This window comes from Camelus dromedarius, chromosome 11 (genome assembly GCF_036321535.1).
Source record: "Camelus dromedarius isolate mCamDro1 chromosome 11, mCamDro1.pat, whole genome shotgun sequence".
Lineage (NCBI taxonomy): Eukaryota > Metazoa > Chordata > Mammalia > Artiodactyla > Camelidae > Camelus > Camelus dromedarius.
The window spans coordinates 55792828-55810275 of record NC_087446.1 but is presented as its reverse complement, the minus strand read 5'-3'; the positions used below and the strand labels follow the sequence as shown (position 1 = coordinate 55810275).

The 17448-nt window shown below is 50.8% G+C and overlaps 1 protein-coding gene across 1 annotated transcript; it reads left to right on the top strand.

The window, feature by feature from the left end:
* The first annotated feature begins 3501 nt into the window (after positions 1-3501).
* Positions 3502-14958, top strand: LOC105094604 (keratin, type II cytoskeletal 1b). The gene is made up of 9 exons (XM_031462497.2): positions 3502-4171; positions 7311-7525; positions 8699-8759; positions 9280-9375; positions 10330-10494; positions 12017-12142; positions 12262-12482; positions 12883-12917; positions 13364-14958. The coding sequence occupies exons 1-9, from the start codon at positions 3578-3580 to the stop codon at positions 13666-13668; spliced, it is 1818 nt and encodes a 605-aa protein (XP_031318357.1). The 5' UTR covers positions 3502-3577; the 3' UTR covers positions 13669-14958.
* The last annotated feature ends 2490 nt before the right edge of the window (positions 14959-17448 follow it).

Below are 17448 nucleotides of genomic sequence, written 5' to 3'. Positions count from 1 at the left end.
GCATGGGTGGCAGGTGTGAAGAGACATGGAGATGAGGGAAGGGGCGCCTGTCTCTCCAGAGACTCCACCTCTTCTGCAATACATGTGGTTCCGGAGTGGGAGTGCCTGGGTTCTCGTTTCCATTCCACCACTTTCGTCTGTGGGTTCTTGGACAATTTCTTTTATCTCTCCAAGTCTCCTCTCTCCCATCTGTAAAGTAAGGGTAAGAATAAGAATCCCTTCCTTACAATGTTAGTTTTTAGATTCAATGAGACTCTCCGTGCTGTAGACCCAGCACAGTGCATGGGCCGCTGAAAACACTCGGGTAGCAACCTATGAAAAACAAAATGAAGATGAATCTATGTCTGTATATGTATGACTGAACTATTATGCTGTACACCAGAAAACTGACACATTGTACTGACTATACTTCAATTAAAAAAAAAAAAAAAGGAAGCACTTGGTAAGAGGTTAACTGTTAGTACAATGATCACTATCATTCTTTTGTTCTCAGACTGAATGGAATCTCAAGATGCCATTTCATTCATCCCCCTGCTTCCTCCAGGCAGGGGATTCCCAAACTTGTCTGCCCATTAAAACCCCTGGAACCTTTTAAAAAATTCCAAAGCCCAGCCTGCCCCCCAGATGAGTGAAATCCCGGTCTCTAGGGATGGGCACGGGCACCCGAAGTTTTTGAAGCTCTCCAGATGATTCCAACATGTAGCAAGTTTCGAAACTGCTGCTCCATGCCATCCAACCAATTGAAGGGTTTTCTTTAGGAATAGCATTTTGACCTAGAAACCCCACCCACTGTCTAATACTGACCTGAGGTTAAGCAACTCCTTCAGTACAAGTGAAATCTCTCTTGCCTCACTTTAAGCCAACTTTCTCTTGTGTGGAGGGAAGAGAGAACAGCTATCGGCCTCCACCAAAGGCTCAGTTAGCAGCATTTGCTGGGCACCCCCTTGTCCCAGAGCTTCATGGGAGTCACCACCTGACGAGTTAGATCGGGGTGTGGGCACTGGGTGCTGGGATAGTCACAGCCAGAGATCAAAGAGGTTTCCTAAACTCTGCTGTCTGGGTTTCCTAAACTCTTTTATTTCATCCCAATTGAATACTTCTCCCTATTCAGCCTGGGAGTAAAATAAACCTGGGGAAGATTCTTGTTTATTTCATTGGCAGGAGAGACACACATGAAGGGTTTAATTATGGGCATCCTTCATACCAAGAGTTGAAAGTGAGTGATGCAAAAAGCATCGCAGCAGGTGAGAGCTCAGCTCACGTGGTCCAGAGCCTCCAGGGAAGACGACGTGAGGGTGGCGGGGGCGGGAACTCCACTTGCATGGCTCTCTGGAGTTTGCATATTGGGTCAGCTATCCACTAGAGTCAGCCTGTGAAGCTAGGATTATTGGCCTTGTTTCACAGGCCAGGAAACTGAGGCTCAAGGAGCTAAGTGTCTAAGCCATGAGGCCGGGAAGGGGCAGACGCAGGATTCAAAGCTGGGTTTTGAGATGCCCAACCCAAGGATCTTTCCCACACCATTGCTGCTTCCTGCCTGGACCCCATTGTCCCTTCTCCATATACCCTTTGTTTTCTCTGCCCAGACCTGACTCAGTATCCATGCCTTCAGGCAACTCTGTCTCACTGACCTATCTCAATCCCTGGCTCCACTTTCCTTTTCTTCTTCTGGTTCTCCTGGTTTTCTCCTTGTGCCTCCTGTGTTTAGGGGCTGAGGCTTGGCTTCCTTCTCTTACCAAGAGCTCCCTGAGGGGGTTAGGGTCAGGACAGGGCTGTGCAGACCTGAGATGCCTGGACTAGGCTGGCAATTGTCCTGACTTGCCTGGGACTGTCCTGTTTAAGCACTGAAAGTCCAGGCCAGGTGGGACCATTGGTCATCCCAGCAGGATCTAAGAGTAGCTTTATCTATGCGTGTTTAATTATTAATGTGTTCTGGGCTTTTTCCAATGCCTTATAGTATTGACTCCTGGAGAAGCAGACACTCCGATTCCTTTAAGTACCCAAGCCTCTGGAGGAGGTGAGATCACAGGTGGGTAGAAGCAGGCTGGGAGCTGAAACCAGCTCTTGTGACTGAATTTCAAGCTCACTCTCTCTTCTGTCCCACGGTGGCTTCTGGAGATGGCCCACTAGACAGTTGCTGAGCAGCTGGGAAGGTGTGGAGGCATGGAGGCTGCCCGCAGAGCCCCTCCCAGCCCCGGGACACTCCTCACTGCTGCTCCCCAGCACCTCTCTTGCTCTTTCCCACCACACAGCTGTTGGCAGCTGGGATTTCGGCTCCAACTTTATTGCACAAAAACAAAGGAGCATGGGCACTAGGAAAAAACCCTCCTACAGCCTCAATAAATCAACTTACTTCCTATGTTACTTTTTAGGCCACTCATCTCTGCATTCTTAACTTTTCTGAGTTCTCAGGCTGCTCGTTGAATGAGCTTTGCCCATGGTTGCTGAGCAGTGTAGTGCTTCCTAGAACGAGGGCCCACTCAGCAGTGCTGGCTCACACGTGGTTTGCTACTGGTTTGAAAAGACATATAAACAAAATATGAGAATAACTGTTTAGAAAATTATTCCTTTTAGCAATGGAACAGTTTTGTGTCTGTTAAGTTTAAAATAATAAAATTGAGACTGGTATTTTGTATATCTTAAAAAAAAATCTCCCTATAAGGGTAATTTTTGAAATTCTATTTTATAAAAGCATTGGTCCACGATAGATTGGGAATTAAAAAAAAAAAAAAAAAAAGAAAGAGAGAGAGATTTTTGGAATAATTTGTCTTTTGGTCCAGAAGACAATGGTAGGTCCTGGGAGATGCTCAACGTATCTGCAACCACAGAGCTTTAGTGGCATAGGACCTCAGCTGTTTTGTATTTGAGGAGCCCGAGGTATACAGAGCAGCACATGATGCACCCAGAAAAATGTGGGCAGTCTTGGGCAGGGTCTCTTGGCTTTCGTTTGCACTCAATGACCGCAGAACCATGTTTTTATGTGACTAAAATTTGCAGGGTGTGCATTGGGGGAAGAGTGGGGGACAGGAGCAGGGTGTGGAGAGGTCAGAACAGAACTGTTACCCCGCCAGGATCATGCCATGGCGGCAGAAGTCTCCACCCTTGTCCCAGCTCTGGTCCCAAGGCAACTAGACAACCCCTTGCTTTGCCCCAGTCTCCTGGGCGCTCCCCAAAACAAACAACTCAGTGGTGGCGTTTCTGAGGAAGCTATCAACCAATGATTTGGGGGAAACCAGGTAGGAGTTTCCAGCAACTTGATCAGGAGAGAATATTGCACTCTGATTTCTAAATGGCGAGAGATGAATGATAAATGATCAAGTTGGGGAAGTTTGTCTACAGTGTGATTTCTGCAACTCAGAGGCGTGAAATTTTAAACAGATGTTGCTGGCAGGCAAACCAAACATAAATACTCTCCTCCCAGGCTTCAGAAAGTGCCCAGCCCAAACGAGTCCTTGTATATATAGGGACTGAGCCAGATCTCTTGCCAAAGGAGTCATAGTTCCTTCTCTCCCTGGTCTCTGCCTCCTTCTATCCAGCTGGGCCCTTTCTCTTGTCTGCTTCTCTGGATGCGCCAGGAACCATGAGCCGCCAGTTTAGTTCCCAGTCAGCGTTTAGCTCAAGGAGCAGGCGGGTTTACAGCGCTGGCTCCTCTGCGGGCTCCGGTGGTGGGAGTCAGGCTGTGGGGTCTGTGTGCCGGGTCGGAGGGAGGTGTGGAAGTGGTGGGTACGGGAGCCCGGCCAGGGGGTTTGGCTCCAGGAGTCTCTTCAATCTGGGTGGCAGCAGAAGCATCTGCTTCAGCCTAGTGGGGAGAAACGCTAGTGGTTTCCGCCAGGGTGGGGGAGCAGGAGGGGGGTTTGGAGGCGGCAGATGCTTTGGGGGTGGCAGCTTTGCGGGTAGCGGCCTTGGAGGTGGTGGCTTTGGGGGTGGTGGTGGCTTTGGCAGTGGTGGCTATGGAGGAGGTGGCTTGGGGGGTGCTGGGTTTGGAGGCAGCAATTTCAGGCTTGGGGGCTTTGGTCCTTCTTGTCCCCCGGGGGGCATCCAAGAGGTGACCATTAACCAAAGCCTCTTACAACCACTTCACCTGGAGGTGGACCCTGAAATTCAGAGGGTTAAGACCCAGGAGCGGGAGCAGATCATGGTTCTCAATAATAAGTTTGCCTCCTTCATTGACAAGGTGAGTGCCCAGCGGCAGGCAGAGTCTCTGGTCTCTGACCAGATGACCTTGTGCCCTGCCGCCTCTCAGCACACTGCATTGTCTCAGTTTGGTGGTGACAGTCCCTTCCAGATGTCTTGGGACCTTAAGACAGCATTTACTTCACATAGGCCTCAATTGAGCTCATTGAGGGGATTTTTCTCTATTTCTTCCTTTTGGCAGGAAAGCTGATACGAGGTGTGAAAATATCCAACAGAAAAAAATACATACTGTAATAACCTCATTCTTGTCCATCATTTTTCACTTTCCATTCATTCATCCACCCATTCACCCATCCACCTATCTGTCCAGCCACTTATCCATCCACTCATTCACCATCCATCTGTCCATCCATTCATCCATCCACCCATTCTCCATCCATCCATCTGTCCATCCATTCATCCATCCACCCATTCACTATCCATCCATCTGTCCATCCACTGTCCACCCATGCAGCCCACAAACATTACCAAGCATCTACTATATGCCCAACACCTCAGGTGCTACAGGGTGACAAGGACACAGGTCCTGCCCTCAACGGGGCCCAGATGGAAAGGGAAGAGGATGATGATCAAGTGTGGAAAGTGTGTTAGTAGGGACAGAAGTCCCTGGGCCATGGTGGCGCAAAGGAGGGTGTGATGGGCTCTGGGCTGACATATGTCTTGAAGGCAGAGAAAGAGTCAAACAGGTTCTCAGGGGAGAGGAAATTTCCAGGGAGAAGAATCAGGAGGCATGAGAGTTTGACACTTTTAGGGAATTTCAAATGGTTAAAATTCCTGGAGAACATGGTTTAACGGAGGGAAGAGGAGAGGGGTGGGGATGGTGCTACCGAGACAGGGCAGGAGAAGCAGGGCGGGGAAGGCTGGGGGCGAAGGCCAATAGCAGGCTATGCAGGATTCTGAGTCCCTCATTTTAGCTCATCCTGGGCCAACAATGGGCCAGATGGAGCCAAGGAAGCCCTTCTCCCTAGTTCCTTGATTAAATGTCAGGTTAAGTCTGGTTGGGTCCCAATCACCAAGCAGAAGCTGCACTAGAGGAAGAGCTACGGTAAAGATCTGCCTTCAGCATTTCCTTTTGTCCAGGGATGGAAGCATGGTAGCTGTTGGGGGATCTCTAGAAAGTTCCTTATCTCCTGGGATACGGTGGGAGGCACCCCGGTGCACAGAGGGCCCTATATGCTGGGTGACTTTCCCACAGGAGTTCAGTGTCGAGGACAGAACTTGACTGGTGGCCTGACTGCAGAGTAGCCATGGCCAAAGTCCACCACTGGGCTGTGTCCCTGGCCTTTGAGATGTGGGCAAACCCTGGGGACAGGACAGTGCGTAGGCTGGGGGCAGAGGGATAAGAGTGTCGAGGCCCAGAGGTAGCCAAAGTGCTTCTGGCTACTTCCGATCACTGTCACTGTGGATGGGAAATGTGGCTGAACAGCATCACACCTCAGGCACAGGCAGGGACTGGGGGTCCTGACTGGAGCAAGGAGGCGACAGGTGAAGGAGACACTACTGGAAGGTCAAGGCTAGGTCAAGGGAGGACTTGGGAGGAGAGAGGGCTGGGGGTGAGTGAAACGGCCATGGGCTGCAGGCAACGACGTCCTGAGACTCCCATTCGATTGTGCTCCCTGCCATTAACAGGACATCTGTTCTGTTTTATGGCACGAGGCTGAGGGCACAGGCCAGGGTACAGGTGACCAGGGCTTCCTGTCCTTCCTTAAGGGCCTGGCCTGTGATGACCGCGAGGAGAGAGTCCTCATCCAGGAGGGCTCTGGCCTGGCTGGAGGGGACGCAGGTTCTATTGCAGTGACTTCTGACCCTAGTTTCTGATCTGAGCTTCCTCCTTTTACTCTTAATTCTGTGCAGCTTATACTCAGCACCACACCAGAGCCACCCTTTAAAAACATAACACATCACTCCTCCATTTGAATCCTCTGTTGGCTTCCTGTTTCATTAAGAACAAAAGCCAAGATCCTTTCAGGCCCTGTATGGTCTGATCCTCTAACCCACAGCTGCTGTGAACCCCCTGCTTGCGCTTGTGAAAATCAGGCAACATTGTGGCCACCAGGTGCAACAATCCTCAAGCTGAAGGGTTTAGTGAGCAGCGTGAAGGCTCTGAGTGCACGCGTGCATGTGTGCGTGTGTGTGCGCGTGCGTGCATGTGTGTGTGTACACACCTGAGCAAAGCATGGAGACATCCATTGTCCTCACCTAAGACGTGGGAGGGAAGGCTCCCTCTGCAGGCAGCCGGCAGAGGTAAAATGAGAGTTGATCATCACGTGAAGGAGAGTCCATGCACTTGGTCTGTGCAGCCAACCAGCTCTCTGGACCCTGTACCTGACATTCACATGCACAGTGCTGGGGGGAGAGGCAGTGAGAATACAGGGTGATGTCCACTCTCCATCGTCCTTGCTAATGAAGGGGAGAGTCACATAGGTATTTCCCAAACATGAGACAACTCCCATGTCTTTACTTTGGGGCACTAGAGTGCATCACACATTAAAAACATTTTTTTTTTTTTTTTACTTTTAAGATTCTGTCTGAGTTATGAAAGCATTGAAATGAGGTGACCTTCTTGAAAAACATACTGGTCAGTGGCAGAGGTGGTGGGGTCTGCAGGGTGAGGACATGCGGGCAAGTTTGCTCAGGAATCAGTTTAATATTTTAAGCCAAATTGTCCCTCCACTCTTATTTTCTCCTCTCCTCAATCATATGAAGTGCTTCAACCACAAAGAGAAATGAGCCTTGGATGGGTCAGTGTTTCAGATGCTCTGGACCACCATTTCCTGATGTTGGCACGGAGAAACTGAGTGTGGGGAGGGACAGCTGTAAAACGTAAATGGGTGGAGCCAAAGGAAACAGGGCACTCGGTTGACAGGGACTTGCCTTCATTGCCAGAGTCAGCTTAGTGTTAATTTTAGGGAGGTTGACTTTATGGCCATTCATCAACCATCAGAAACCACACTGGGTTCACGTGTCCTGGTTCCAGAAAGAGAGCCTTCTGACCCCTAGGGGGGCTGTCCTGATTCTCTGAGGTCTGGATATACTGTGAGGCTGCTGATCCTCCTACCTGTGGGGGTGCTTCCCTAACTCACAGCCTGGGAGTGAACCTGGAGGTCTCTTGTTCTCAGGTGCGATTTCTGGAGCAGCAGAATCAGGTCCTACAAACGAAGTGGGAGCTGCTGCAGCAGGTAAACACGTCCACTAGGACCAACAACCTGGAGCCCATCTTGGAGAGCTATATCAGCAACCTGCGGAGGCAGGTGGATTTTCTCAATACGGAGAAGAAGCGCCAGAATACGGAGATCAGGAACATGCAGGATGCCGTGGAGGACTTCAAGAACAAGTGAGGCTCCCGGAGGAGTAAAGGTGTCAGGAGTAGCGAGGCAGGGGACTGATTCACGGAGCAAGGGGTTCTGCTTACTGTTAACGTGTTGGGGTGGTGGGACCAGGGCCACCAGGTGCAGCCAGGCAGGGTCTGTGCTACACAACCATAGGGACACCATTTTGCTTATGGCAGCCCTGGCGATGGTATGGCCAGTCAGCTCCCAACTGCATCGGGTGGGGAGGGGACGCAGAGTAGCTTCATGGATGTTGGAGCCAGGTAAGCCCAAGTTCCAGTGTGGGCTTTGCACTTCCTGGCTGCCTGCAAGGTCATCTTCCTAAGCTTTTAGTTTTCACATTAGTAAAGGGGGGATAGTAAGCGCCCTCCTTGCTGGATTGCTGTGAGGGGTAGACGGGCAGCACGCATCAGCTTGTTAAGATCAGATTGACTGAGTAGGTCTGGGGCGGGGCCAGAGGGTTTGCCTTTCTAATATGCTCCCAAGTGATGCTGGTGGACTGGGGACCGCACGTGGGAAACCACTGGTTTAGACGAAATTATTCTTAATACGTTCTTAGGCTGTGTGTGCATGTACGAAGCACTCAGTAAGCACTAGCTATTATTAATAATAATGGTAAGGGTGACAGGACTTGCCTGAATCTAGGTCAGCTGCTCCTGCACCGTGCAGACAATTGAGCGGCCTCTCCCCACCATGCTGGGGGTGCAAGGTGCTTCTCTTAACATCACCTGGGCCAGTAGAGAGTCAGGTTCATGTGAGTCAACAGGCAGAGATAAAATGCACCCTGAAGGTGATGGGGGTGTAGAATGGCAGGTGAAAATTTTTTCTTGTTAAAAACATTTACTGAAAGTGGTTATTACTTTAGTTCTTAGTTAGAAAAATGATCGAGCTTGACATATTTACAAAGGTCACACATCAAAATAAAAAGGACATTTGTGGGGCATTCTATGTGGCTTTGGGTTTTCCATGTTGTGATGTTGTCCCCTCTGTTGAGCTGGAGAGCCAGGAGGTGGTTCCAGCTGCTTGTCAGGGAGAGCGGCGGGCCCTGGCAGGGAACGTCGAGTCCAGGGCAGTAAAAGTTTGGGGAACTCCGAGCCTCCTGCTATGGGGGAATCTCAAGGTGCTCAGGCCAGCCCCTGCAGCCTGTCCGAGGTTCTGACACCCCCCCCCCCCGACAGGTACGAGGAAGAAGTCAACCGGAGGACCAACAGCGAGAATGACTTTGTCGTCCTGAAGAAGGTGAGGATAAGGGGAGTCTCAGGGGGGACTGTGGGCTCAGGAGGCTGAGCAGAGGGAGGGCTTCCTGTGGGATGCTGTGTGACCGAGGGGTGGACAGGTGGGCTTGGGGCCAGCCTATTGAACATGTATCCCAAATGCTGGGGCCCTGGCATTGAAGCAGTAAGCCTGAAAGCGATGCTAATATGAAGCTTTAGGAATCCTTGAGTTTTTCATCTCTCCAGGGTCCTGAATGTGGGATTCAATTAACAGGCAGCCTTTGAGTGTCAGTTATGTGGAGACTGAGGACCTGGGAAGGGACCTGGGGTATTTTGTGTGACTGATGGGGCTGAAGAGCTGGTGAATGCTTCCTTATGACCAGGAAAGCCGGGGTTTACTGGTCTTTTATTTGAGTGAAGTGAGGAAATTTGCAGGCAGGGAAATAAACCCAGAGAGGCTTTGCCTCTTGCATGAGGCCACCCAGACAGCTAGTGGCAGGCAACACTTGGGCAATAAAGTCAGACTGTCTTGGCTTGCTGTTCAGGATGTGGATGCAGCTTATTTGAACAAAGAGGATCTGCAGTCCAAGTTGAATGTTCTGCTTCAGGAGGTCGATTTCCAGAATTGTGTAATTCAATCGGTGAGTGAATATCTCCACTACGTAGATGAGACGATGAGTTCAGTCCTCCTAAGAAACCCTTCTTTTTTCTACATCTGACAAGGGGTATAGGCTGTAAGAGGGGGAGGGCTGGAAGCAAACATTTCCCACTAGGGGTGTCTCTCCTCAGTCACCTCAACTCAGTGGGCCTGACATCAGCCATCCTTCCAACCCCCGAAGCTCAAGATTCCAGGGTTGGGGTGCTGGAGATGGGAGGCAGGAGAAGGTGAAGCAGTCCCCACTTTGGTCTGGGAAATGAGGTTAACACCCGGGACATAGAGGGGCAACCAGAAATCTTTGTGGGTGCTGGGAAGTCAGCAGGGCTATCAGGGAACTCTGTGGGCGAGGACAGTGTGGATCTTAAAGGCAACAGAGATGAAGACTGTGGAGGTGGGCGATGACACGCTCCTACTCCCCTGGTCCTATTATTGAGGATCTAACTTGGGGTTACCTGCTGTGGGCCAGATGCTGTGCTGGGAGCTTTCCTGGGTCTTGGGTATCCCCAGTCTACAGATGAGAGAACTGAGGCAAGAGACACCCAGCTGGTTAATGGTGGAGCCCAGACTCAAAAGCGAGTCTGAGCGTCTGCCCAAATGGAATCTTTTCTATTGCCTCTGAGAGTTCACGTGGCTTCAAGGAGCAAGCCTGCCTGTCAAGATGGCAGCCAAGACAGATAAGGCAAGGATGGAGGGTCCAGGAGAGGTGTGATGGGCTCTGAGTTCCGGCTCCTTTCTTCTCCCTGGAGGCTAGGTCTGGGTGCCTGTATCTTTAGTGAAGGTGCCTCTTGGTGCACAACAACAATTCAAGGAACTTTCCCCTGAGGCTCCTGTCTGACCCAGGCTTCTGGCTTCCCCAGAGAGCTTTGGGGACAGTGGAGGGAAACTGAAGTCCCAGGAGGTGAGCAGAAGAAGTCAGCCTGTGCTTCGTGCCTTGCAGGAGCCGTCTCACAAGTATACTAATGTAACGAACACCAATGTCATCCTGTCCATGGACAATAACCGCTTCCTGGATCTGGACAGCATCATTGATGCGGTGCGGACGGAGTATGAGCTGATCACACAGAAGAGCAAGGCTGAGGCTGAGGCGCTGTACCAGACCAAGGTGAGCACTGCCATCCCCAGCCCAGACTTGGCACCCCTGAACAAAACGTGCCTCCCAGAACATGTATGGACTTTCTAAAGTAAAATATGTTTGTTATAGAAGATGTCAAGATTGCAGATAAAGATCACTCATATCCCACTACCATTTTAAATATGTCAGCATATTTTCCATCAGTTCTTGGCAGCTAACATTTATTGAAAACTCCCATGTACCCGGCATCGCTAAGTGCTTTACATATATTATTTCATGAACTCCTTACAACAACCCTACGAGGTAAAGATTTGATTATCCCTATTTTAGAGATAATAGAGTCTGAAATCATCTAATTTCCCTCACGTCTTGTGGCTGGGAAGCAGCAGAGGCAGAATTTAATTAAACTTAAGTGTGCCACCTACCAATCCCTGCTCTCAACCACCACAATGTTTTTTATTCTGATTTTTTCATAATGACATCCTTAAAAATACAGTTTTGTACTTGTCTCTTTCATTTATTGCTTATGAATGCCTTTCCGTGACATCAAATATTTTATATCATTTTTAACAGCAGCATGGTATTCTGTGGTAAGAATATGCCCCCAATTATCAGATAAACATCTTTGTAGCTAAGTCTTTGGGCACATCCTTGGTAACTTGTTTAACACAAATTGACTTGGACCTTTCTAGAAGGTGAAGACTGAAGTTCAGAGTCAAAGGCTAGTCACTTAAGTTCTGAACACCTAGCACTCGGACAGCTTTGTAGATTACCTGTGGCCAACTCCAATCCCCGCTGACCTCTGTCCTGCTGCCCTGTAGGCAGATGTTCTTAGTGGCATGGATTTTGGCATCAGACTGGGGAGGCAGGTGGTCAACAGTGAAAGTTAAATGCAGAGATACCCGTGCGCCAGCCCTCCCCCTTGCTTCCTTCATTACAGTGGTTGAAAGCATGGGTTTGTAGAGGGGCTGTAGGTAGGGTTTCTATTGACGGGGCCACTTAGATGCAGAAATTGAGACAGGAAGATGCGAATAATCGTGGAGCATGCTGAGGACCTGTGAGGAAATGAGGTCCTGATGTTAGGGAAATCATTCTGGAAAAGGGTAGGAAGGAATATGGTGGGGTGGAAAAAGTGAGAGGGCCCCCAGTGAGGGTAAGGCTTAGATGTGAGCAAAGGAGATAAAAGAGCATCAGGAAGCAGGTCTGTCTGTTGGGGATGTGGGTCTGGCCCAGAGACTGATGGGAATGAGGAAGGCTCACACCTTGGTGTTGATGGAGAGGGTGGACTTCCTGATTCTGAATCTCTGTCTCAAAACACAGGTGTGTGTGTGTGTGTGTGTGTGTGTGTGTGTGTGTATGTTGTCACAGCTCAGATGAGGGAGGTTCCGTATAGGTGTGAGTGTGTATGTGGTTACAGCTCTAGGGAGGCTTACTCTAGGACCTTGCCTGGGGGAGAGAGACTTGGGCGGGGTCTGGGAAGGCAGACCCACTCCTTCCTGGGGGAGCTTGTGTTGAGCAGCAGGCTGACCATGATGCTGCCCTTGACCCTCAGTACCAGGAGCTCCAGATCTCAGCGGGAAGACATGGAGATGAGCTGAAGACCAGCAAGATGGAGATCTCGGAGCTCAACCTCACCATTCAGAGGCTGCAGTCAGAGATCAGCAATGTCAAGAAGCAGGTGAGATGGGTGTTCAGGGCGGCCGACCAGATGTGCCACCTCCCATAATGCTCTGCTTTTGGAGACTCTTGAAACTCACCACCCTGCATGGTTCTTCTCCATGACCATCTCCCGAGCAGATCGACCAGATGCACATGGCCATTTCGGATGCAGAGGAGAGAGGAGATCGGGCCCTCCAGGACGCGCAGCAGAAGCTGCAGGACATGGAGGCCGCCCTGCAGCAGTCCAAGGAGGAGATGACTCGGCTGCTGCGTGACTACCAGGCGCTGCTGGGAGTCAAGCTGGCCCTGGACGTGGAGATCGCCACCTACCGCAAGCTGCTGGAGGGCGAGGAGTGCAGGTGGGCTTGTTTCTGGGGCCGAGGCGCAGGTTGCAGCTGGAGCAGTGGGACTATTTGGAGAGAAGACAATCCCAGCTTTTCTGGGAAGGTTGGTAGCCCAGGGTGAGCAGAAATGTTCAAGTCAGAGGCAGAGGGTGTGTGAGTTGGCTGGGTCATTGTCATCATTGCCCCGCCTCCAAGCAGAAAGTCTCCGTACCCGAACCGAAGCTGCAGCCAGGTGGTGACCCCCCAATGCTAAAAGACTTCACGAAAATGTTTAAAATCCCCTCTGGTCCCACCGGCTCCCCGACATTCCTGCCCTGCACACGCCTTCCCTGCTCCTGATGTCTCCAGGCTGCTGCCTGTGTTCTGACCTTCAGGCCTTGTGAGTTTGGCTGATGTGTGGGCTTTGGTTTTACAGGATGTCAGGGGAGCTGCAGAGCCACGTCAGTGTCTGTAAGTAGCAGAACCCAGGAGTGGGCTTGGCTGGTGCCGGGAGAGGGAGGGTCCAGGAGGGCTGGCCAGCAGGGACCTGGCAGTGGGCATTTTCGTGTTCAGTCCTACACAATGAAAACCAAAATAAATGAGCGCCACTGCAAAGCCGGGAGAAATTAGTTGCAATAAATTGTTACGATGTTAGTTCTTCTTTGTCTCGATTTCTATGATACCTAATAATCAGCAGTGGCTTAGAACTCTTTAGGGTATAGCAATAATGAAAATGTGCCCTGACACCCCTTTGTAGCATGAGGAATACTTTTGAAATGGGGATATCTTCACCAATGTATCTTTTGTCAAGTCAGACGCTGCCAGTGATGAAGGATGTAGGGGGCTGCCCCAAGGGTGGGTGCAGGCGGGGCCCCCTGCCCAGTCCTGCTCACCCCAGTCCTACGCTCCCCCCACAGCTGTGCACAGCAGCCAAGTGAGCGTCAGCGGAGGGGGCCGAGGCTCTGGAGGTTACAGCGGCGGTTACAGCGGCGGCGGCGGCGGTGGCGGCGGCTCCCGCGGGGCCGTGGGCGGCTACGGAGGGGGCTCCCGAGGGGGCAGTGGAGGTGGTTACGGAAGTGGCAGCGGCGGGAGCTACGGAGGGAGCAGCAGAGCCAGCAGCAAAGGCAGCAGCAAGTACCAGGGCAGAAGCGGCGGCGGCTCCTCCCACTTGCAGATCATCCAAACGTCTACCAACACCACCCACAGGCGAATCCTGGAGTAGAGGCCAAGGCTTCTGCGACAGCGGTGCCTCTTGGCTCACAGGCCCCCACAAGGCAGGGCTCTCTCCTGTCCCCTCCCCCATGTCCCTCCTGACCCCTCTCACTTACCTTTTCACCATGGGTCTCAGCAATTTTGCCAGGTGCATAACCCCAAACAGCAGATCTCTCTTTGGAGGGCACTGGCTGGCAGTCAAAACACCGCCTGTACATTCTCAACTCAGACTCCACTCAGCTGGCCCTTCTTCTGTCCCTGGAGATACCCAGGGGCCCAGTTTAGCCATGGAAAAGAAGAGCCTGTAGAGCGTCTGCAAGGTAGATAATGGAGAGTTGATGCCAGGAACACCAGGTTTCTCACTCCCAGGCTCCGTCCCTTTCCTGGACCTGGGCTACTCCGTGAACAATAACCTAGCCCTTAGGAGACCTGCAAAATGAGACCTTTGGGCGAGTGGTTGATGACAAGGCAAGCTAGCTTGGCAAGGGGAACCTCTGAACCAGGGACTGATTCTTGCCTCTTGGTCTGTAGCCTCACACTTTATTATTAATGGAGAGTATGGATATACTGCCCACATCAGACACCTGTAAGTCCTGTCTGGTCTTGATTCTGGGTCTCTGTCTTAAGACATTAATAAGCATTATCCTCTGGGTTTATAGCCCAAGGTGGAGGTATTCAGAGACCAAGAGTCCTTGTCCACGGGGAGGATCATAATTAACGGTGAGTGGAAGAGGTGATGGACAGCAATCCAGCTCTGTTCTGTCCTGCCCCTCCTGACAGCGCCATTCTTTGCAAGTGTGGCCCCTCCTGAACTCTGCTCCATACAAGCCCTTGAGAATTGTCCAACAGGCTGGGTGTGTGCAGCCCAGCACTGCTCTATCCAGGTGCCCAGGTCCTGAGGAGTCTGAGAAGTAGACTTGGGTCCGAACCAGTCTGCAAGCTGCGTGTTATTTGCAAGGTAGCTTAATGCTCTTTCCCAGATGACAAAGTCCCTTCTGCCTCTTGATCTCTGTTATGCTGAGCACTTTCTGAGAATGTGACTCTTTATTTGGGGTCTCACATAAGATGCTTGAGATATGCTCAAGGGGGACAGGAAGGACAGCCAATGAACGGGGGGACCTTGTGGGCCCTAAGAGAGGAAAGGTGGCTTTGCTTCTAAGACCTGAAGTCACCTCCACTTGCTTGCTGAGTCCCAACACAGTGTGCATGGCATGATTCTCTTGGGGCAGCTCCTGGGCTGAGCCTGGGTCCTCTGGAGAGTGCTGCGACCCATCATTTCCTGGTTGAAGTTTGTACCTTGAAGGGATTGCCATTTCTGTTGTTTCTACAGTAAATTTCCTGTGATCTCAAACTGTTGTTTGGTCAGATGAGTTATTCTTCTTAGCTTTTTGCAGACCTCTGAAATCATTCACTTTGGGAAAGTAGAGTTTACTATTTTTATTACGACTTTTGAGTGCGTAAGTAACACTCGATCTTCAAAAACCTGGCGTGCATAATCATACTCATGTGATCCTCAAAGTGGCTGGTCATTCAAAAGTCAGGTACATATTTGTTTCCTAGGCATTTCTTTTGCTCCTACTGTGTGACAGGCAGTGGTCAGGCACTGGGAGTGCGATGGTGAATGAACACATTTCTGAATCTGAAGGCACTCACAACCCAAAAGATATGTCATGGAGGGTAGGGGGAGGAAGTCCGAGTGTGGGCCCCCATGGACCTCCTGGCCTGACGGTGGAAGCAAGGCTATATTGAGGACACAGGCAGACCCACCACACAGGAGCAGCGGGACCTGCAGGAGGTGTTAATGCTAGGGATGGGAAGTCTGGTCCCCACGGGCTCCTGAGGGGGTGGGAAGTGGAACAATGTGAACAGAAGCAGGGCAGGTATGAGCAGGGAGTCAGGGAAGGGCCCTCCAGACAGGGGAACAATTGGCTCAGATAGTCAAAGATAAGAGAGGGTGGGTGTATGTGAGTGACGGGGGGCGCACACAGGAGAAACTGAGCTGAGGAGACAAGAGGCTGAGGCCATTGACTCAGCAAGGCTCATGGACAGGGGTGTCTTTAATTGATGCCCCTGAGGGAGGCATAGACGCAGAAATTCAAGAACGGAGGAAGTGGTCGGGGTTTCGTGAGTACCAGAGCAACAACCTCGCTGAGATCTACTGAAAGTCAGCCCTTGACACAAGAGTTTGTATTAAAAAAAAAAACAAAAAAAAAAACCCCAAAAAAGAGAATGGAGCAAGTTAAACTGTCCCCTTACCCTGTGTGATATTCCTAAGCCTGTGTAAAGGAGTCACAGAAATGATGTGACCTACTTTCTCATTCCCTGAAAGAATATAGTTGGAATTTGGATATGGGATGAATTCCAACATGACTGCAACTCATTGATAAGACGCTGTGTTCCCACGCACACTCCTACATTCTCTCTGAGAAGTTTCTCCACATCTCGCCCGTCTTGGCAGCAGGCCTGGGGGTAGGGGAACGAGGTGGGAAAGGGAAAGGTGGGCAGAGGAGCTGCCCGAAGGGAAGGAGAGAGGAAGCAGACAGACGTGATTTCTATACTTAAAAGTCAAAGGCCAAGAGCACGAAGACAAGAATGGGAAGGTAGGGATAAACAGCAGTGGGTATAAAAGTGATTTAGAATATTCAGCTGATGGTGACAGCACATGAGCAAATAGGATGCAGTGGCCGCTGGGACTGGCGTGGGGACAGGAGGAGCATGTGTGTACAGCCTGCTTTGGCTCTTCTGTAGTCAGGCCGCGCTGAGGCCATGACTCTATAGGAACTGGGACTATTTAGGGGCCGGGACTTGATGAATCAGAAACCTGATCACCCGAGGAGCTGTGGGAGGCTCTAGAGAAGGAAGTCTTGGGGAGGAGGGGAGGGAGATGTGATAGCTAACTGCAGAGATTTGAAGAGCTTCGCTAGCAAAGAGGAGTTTGCTGATGATCCAGAAGGACAGGTGGGAACGCAGCAGATTTGGCCCAGAATAAGAAGCATCTTTGCATTGATGCTGATATGGGAGAGGCCACGTAGGGACTTAGCACATTTTAAGCAGAGATTTGCTAACCGCTTGGCAGGAGGTTGAGGGAGGGAGTGAAAGATGGGTGGGGTTGTGTGTACGGCAGCATTTCATGTCTTTGCTGCCCTACGAGTTTATGTGATGGAGCGGGAGAAAAAAAGGAATTTTACTCTCTATTTAATGTTTGGGGAAATTAAAGTCAGATACTAAGGAAGGATCAAGCCACGGAGAGGCCAAGAGCCCTAGCCAGGATTGTAATGTGAACTCAGGTTTTCTGGCACTACCAGACCTATTCCAGGGTGGGGACTTGATTATCCTGGGGCCATGCAGGTGTGTCTGACATTCTTAGGATATCCAGATTGGCTCTGGAAAAAAGATACAAAGGCCAGGCCAACCAGAGGCCATTGGGATTGACCCAGGAAACATGGCCTTGCCTATTCTCTTTAGAAGCCTTGACCATCTTAATCATGGAAGACTGGGGGACAGATGGAGGACAACATGTGCCTGAATCTTTGGCAAGTAGGGGCATGAGAAATGAAGGCCAAGGAGAGAGGAGTTAGTCAAGGAGGATCTTGGGCTCCAATGAGACGTCTCAATGTGATATTCTGGGGCTGAGCACTAAAAGACACCGGAGGAGGTTTTCTGGTGTAAACAGTATTCCTGTTAGAGACAATGAGCGCTCCCATCTGGAGCAAATGTCTCTTAGCTGAACTCACCCCAGTGGGGAAGAGACCCGAATAATTTCATAGCCTTTGACCAAGTGCAAAGTGCT

Coding starts and splice junctions, on each gene's coding strand:
- LOC105094604 (XM_031462497.2), top strand. CDS start 3,578: ATGAGCCGCCAGTTTAGTTCCCAGTCAGCGTTTAGCTCAAGGAGCAGG. Junction 7,526..8,698: donor GTGGAGGACTTCAAGAACAA/GTGAGGCTCCCG, acceptor CCCCCCCGACAG/GTACGAGGAAGAAGTCAACC. Junction 10,495..12,016: donor AGGCGCTGTACCAGACCAAG/GTGAGCACTGCC, acceptor CTTGACCCTCAG/TACCAGGAGCTCCAGATCTC.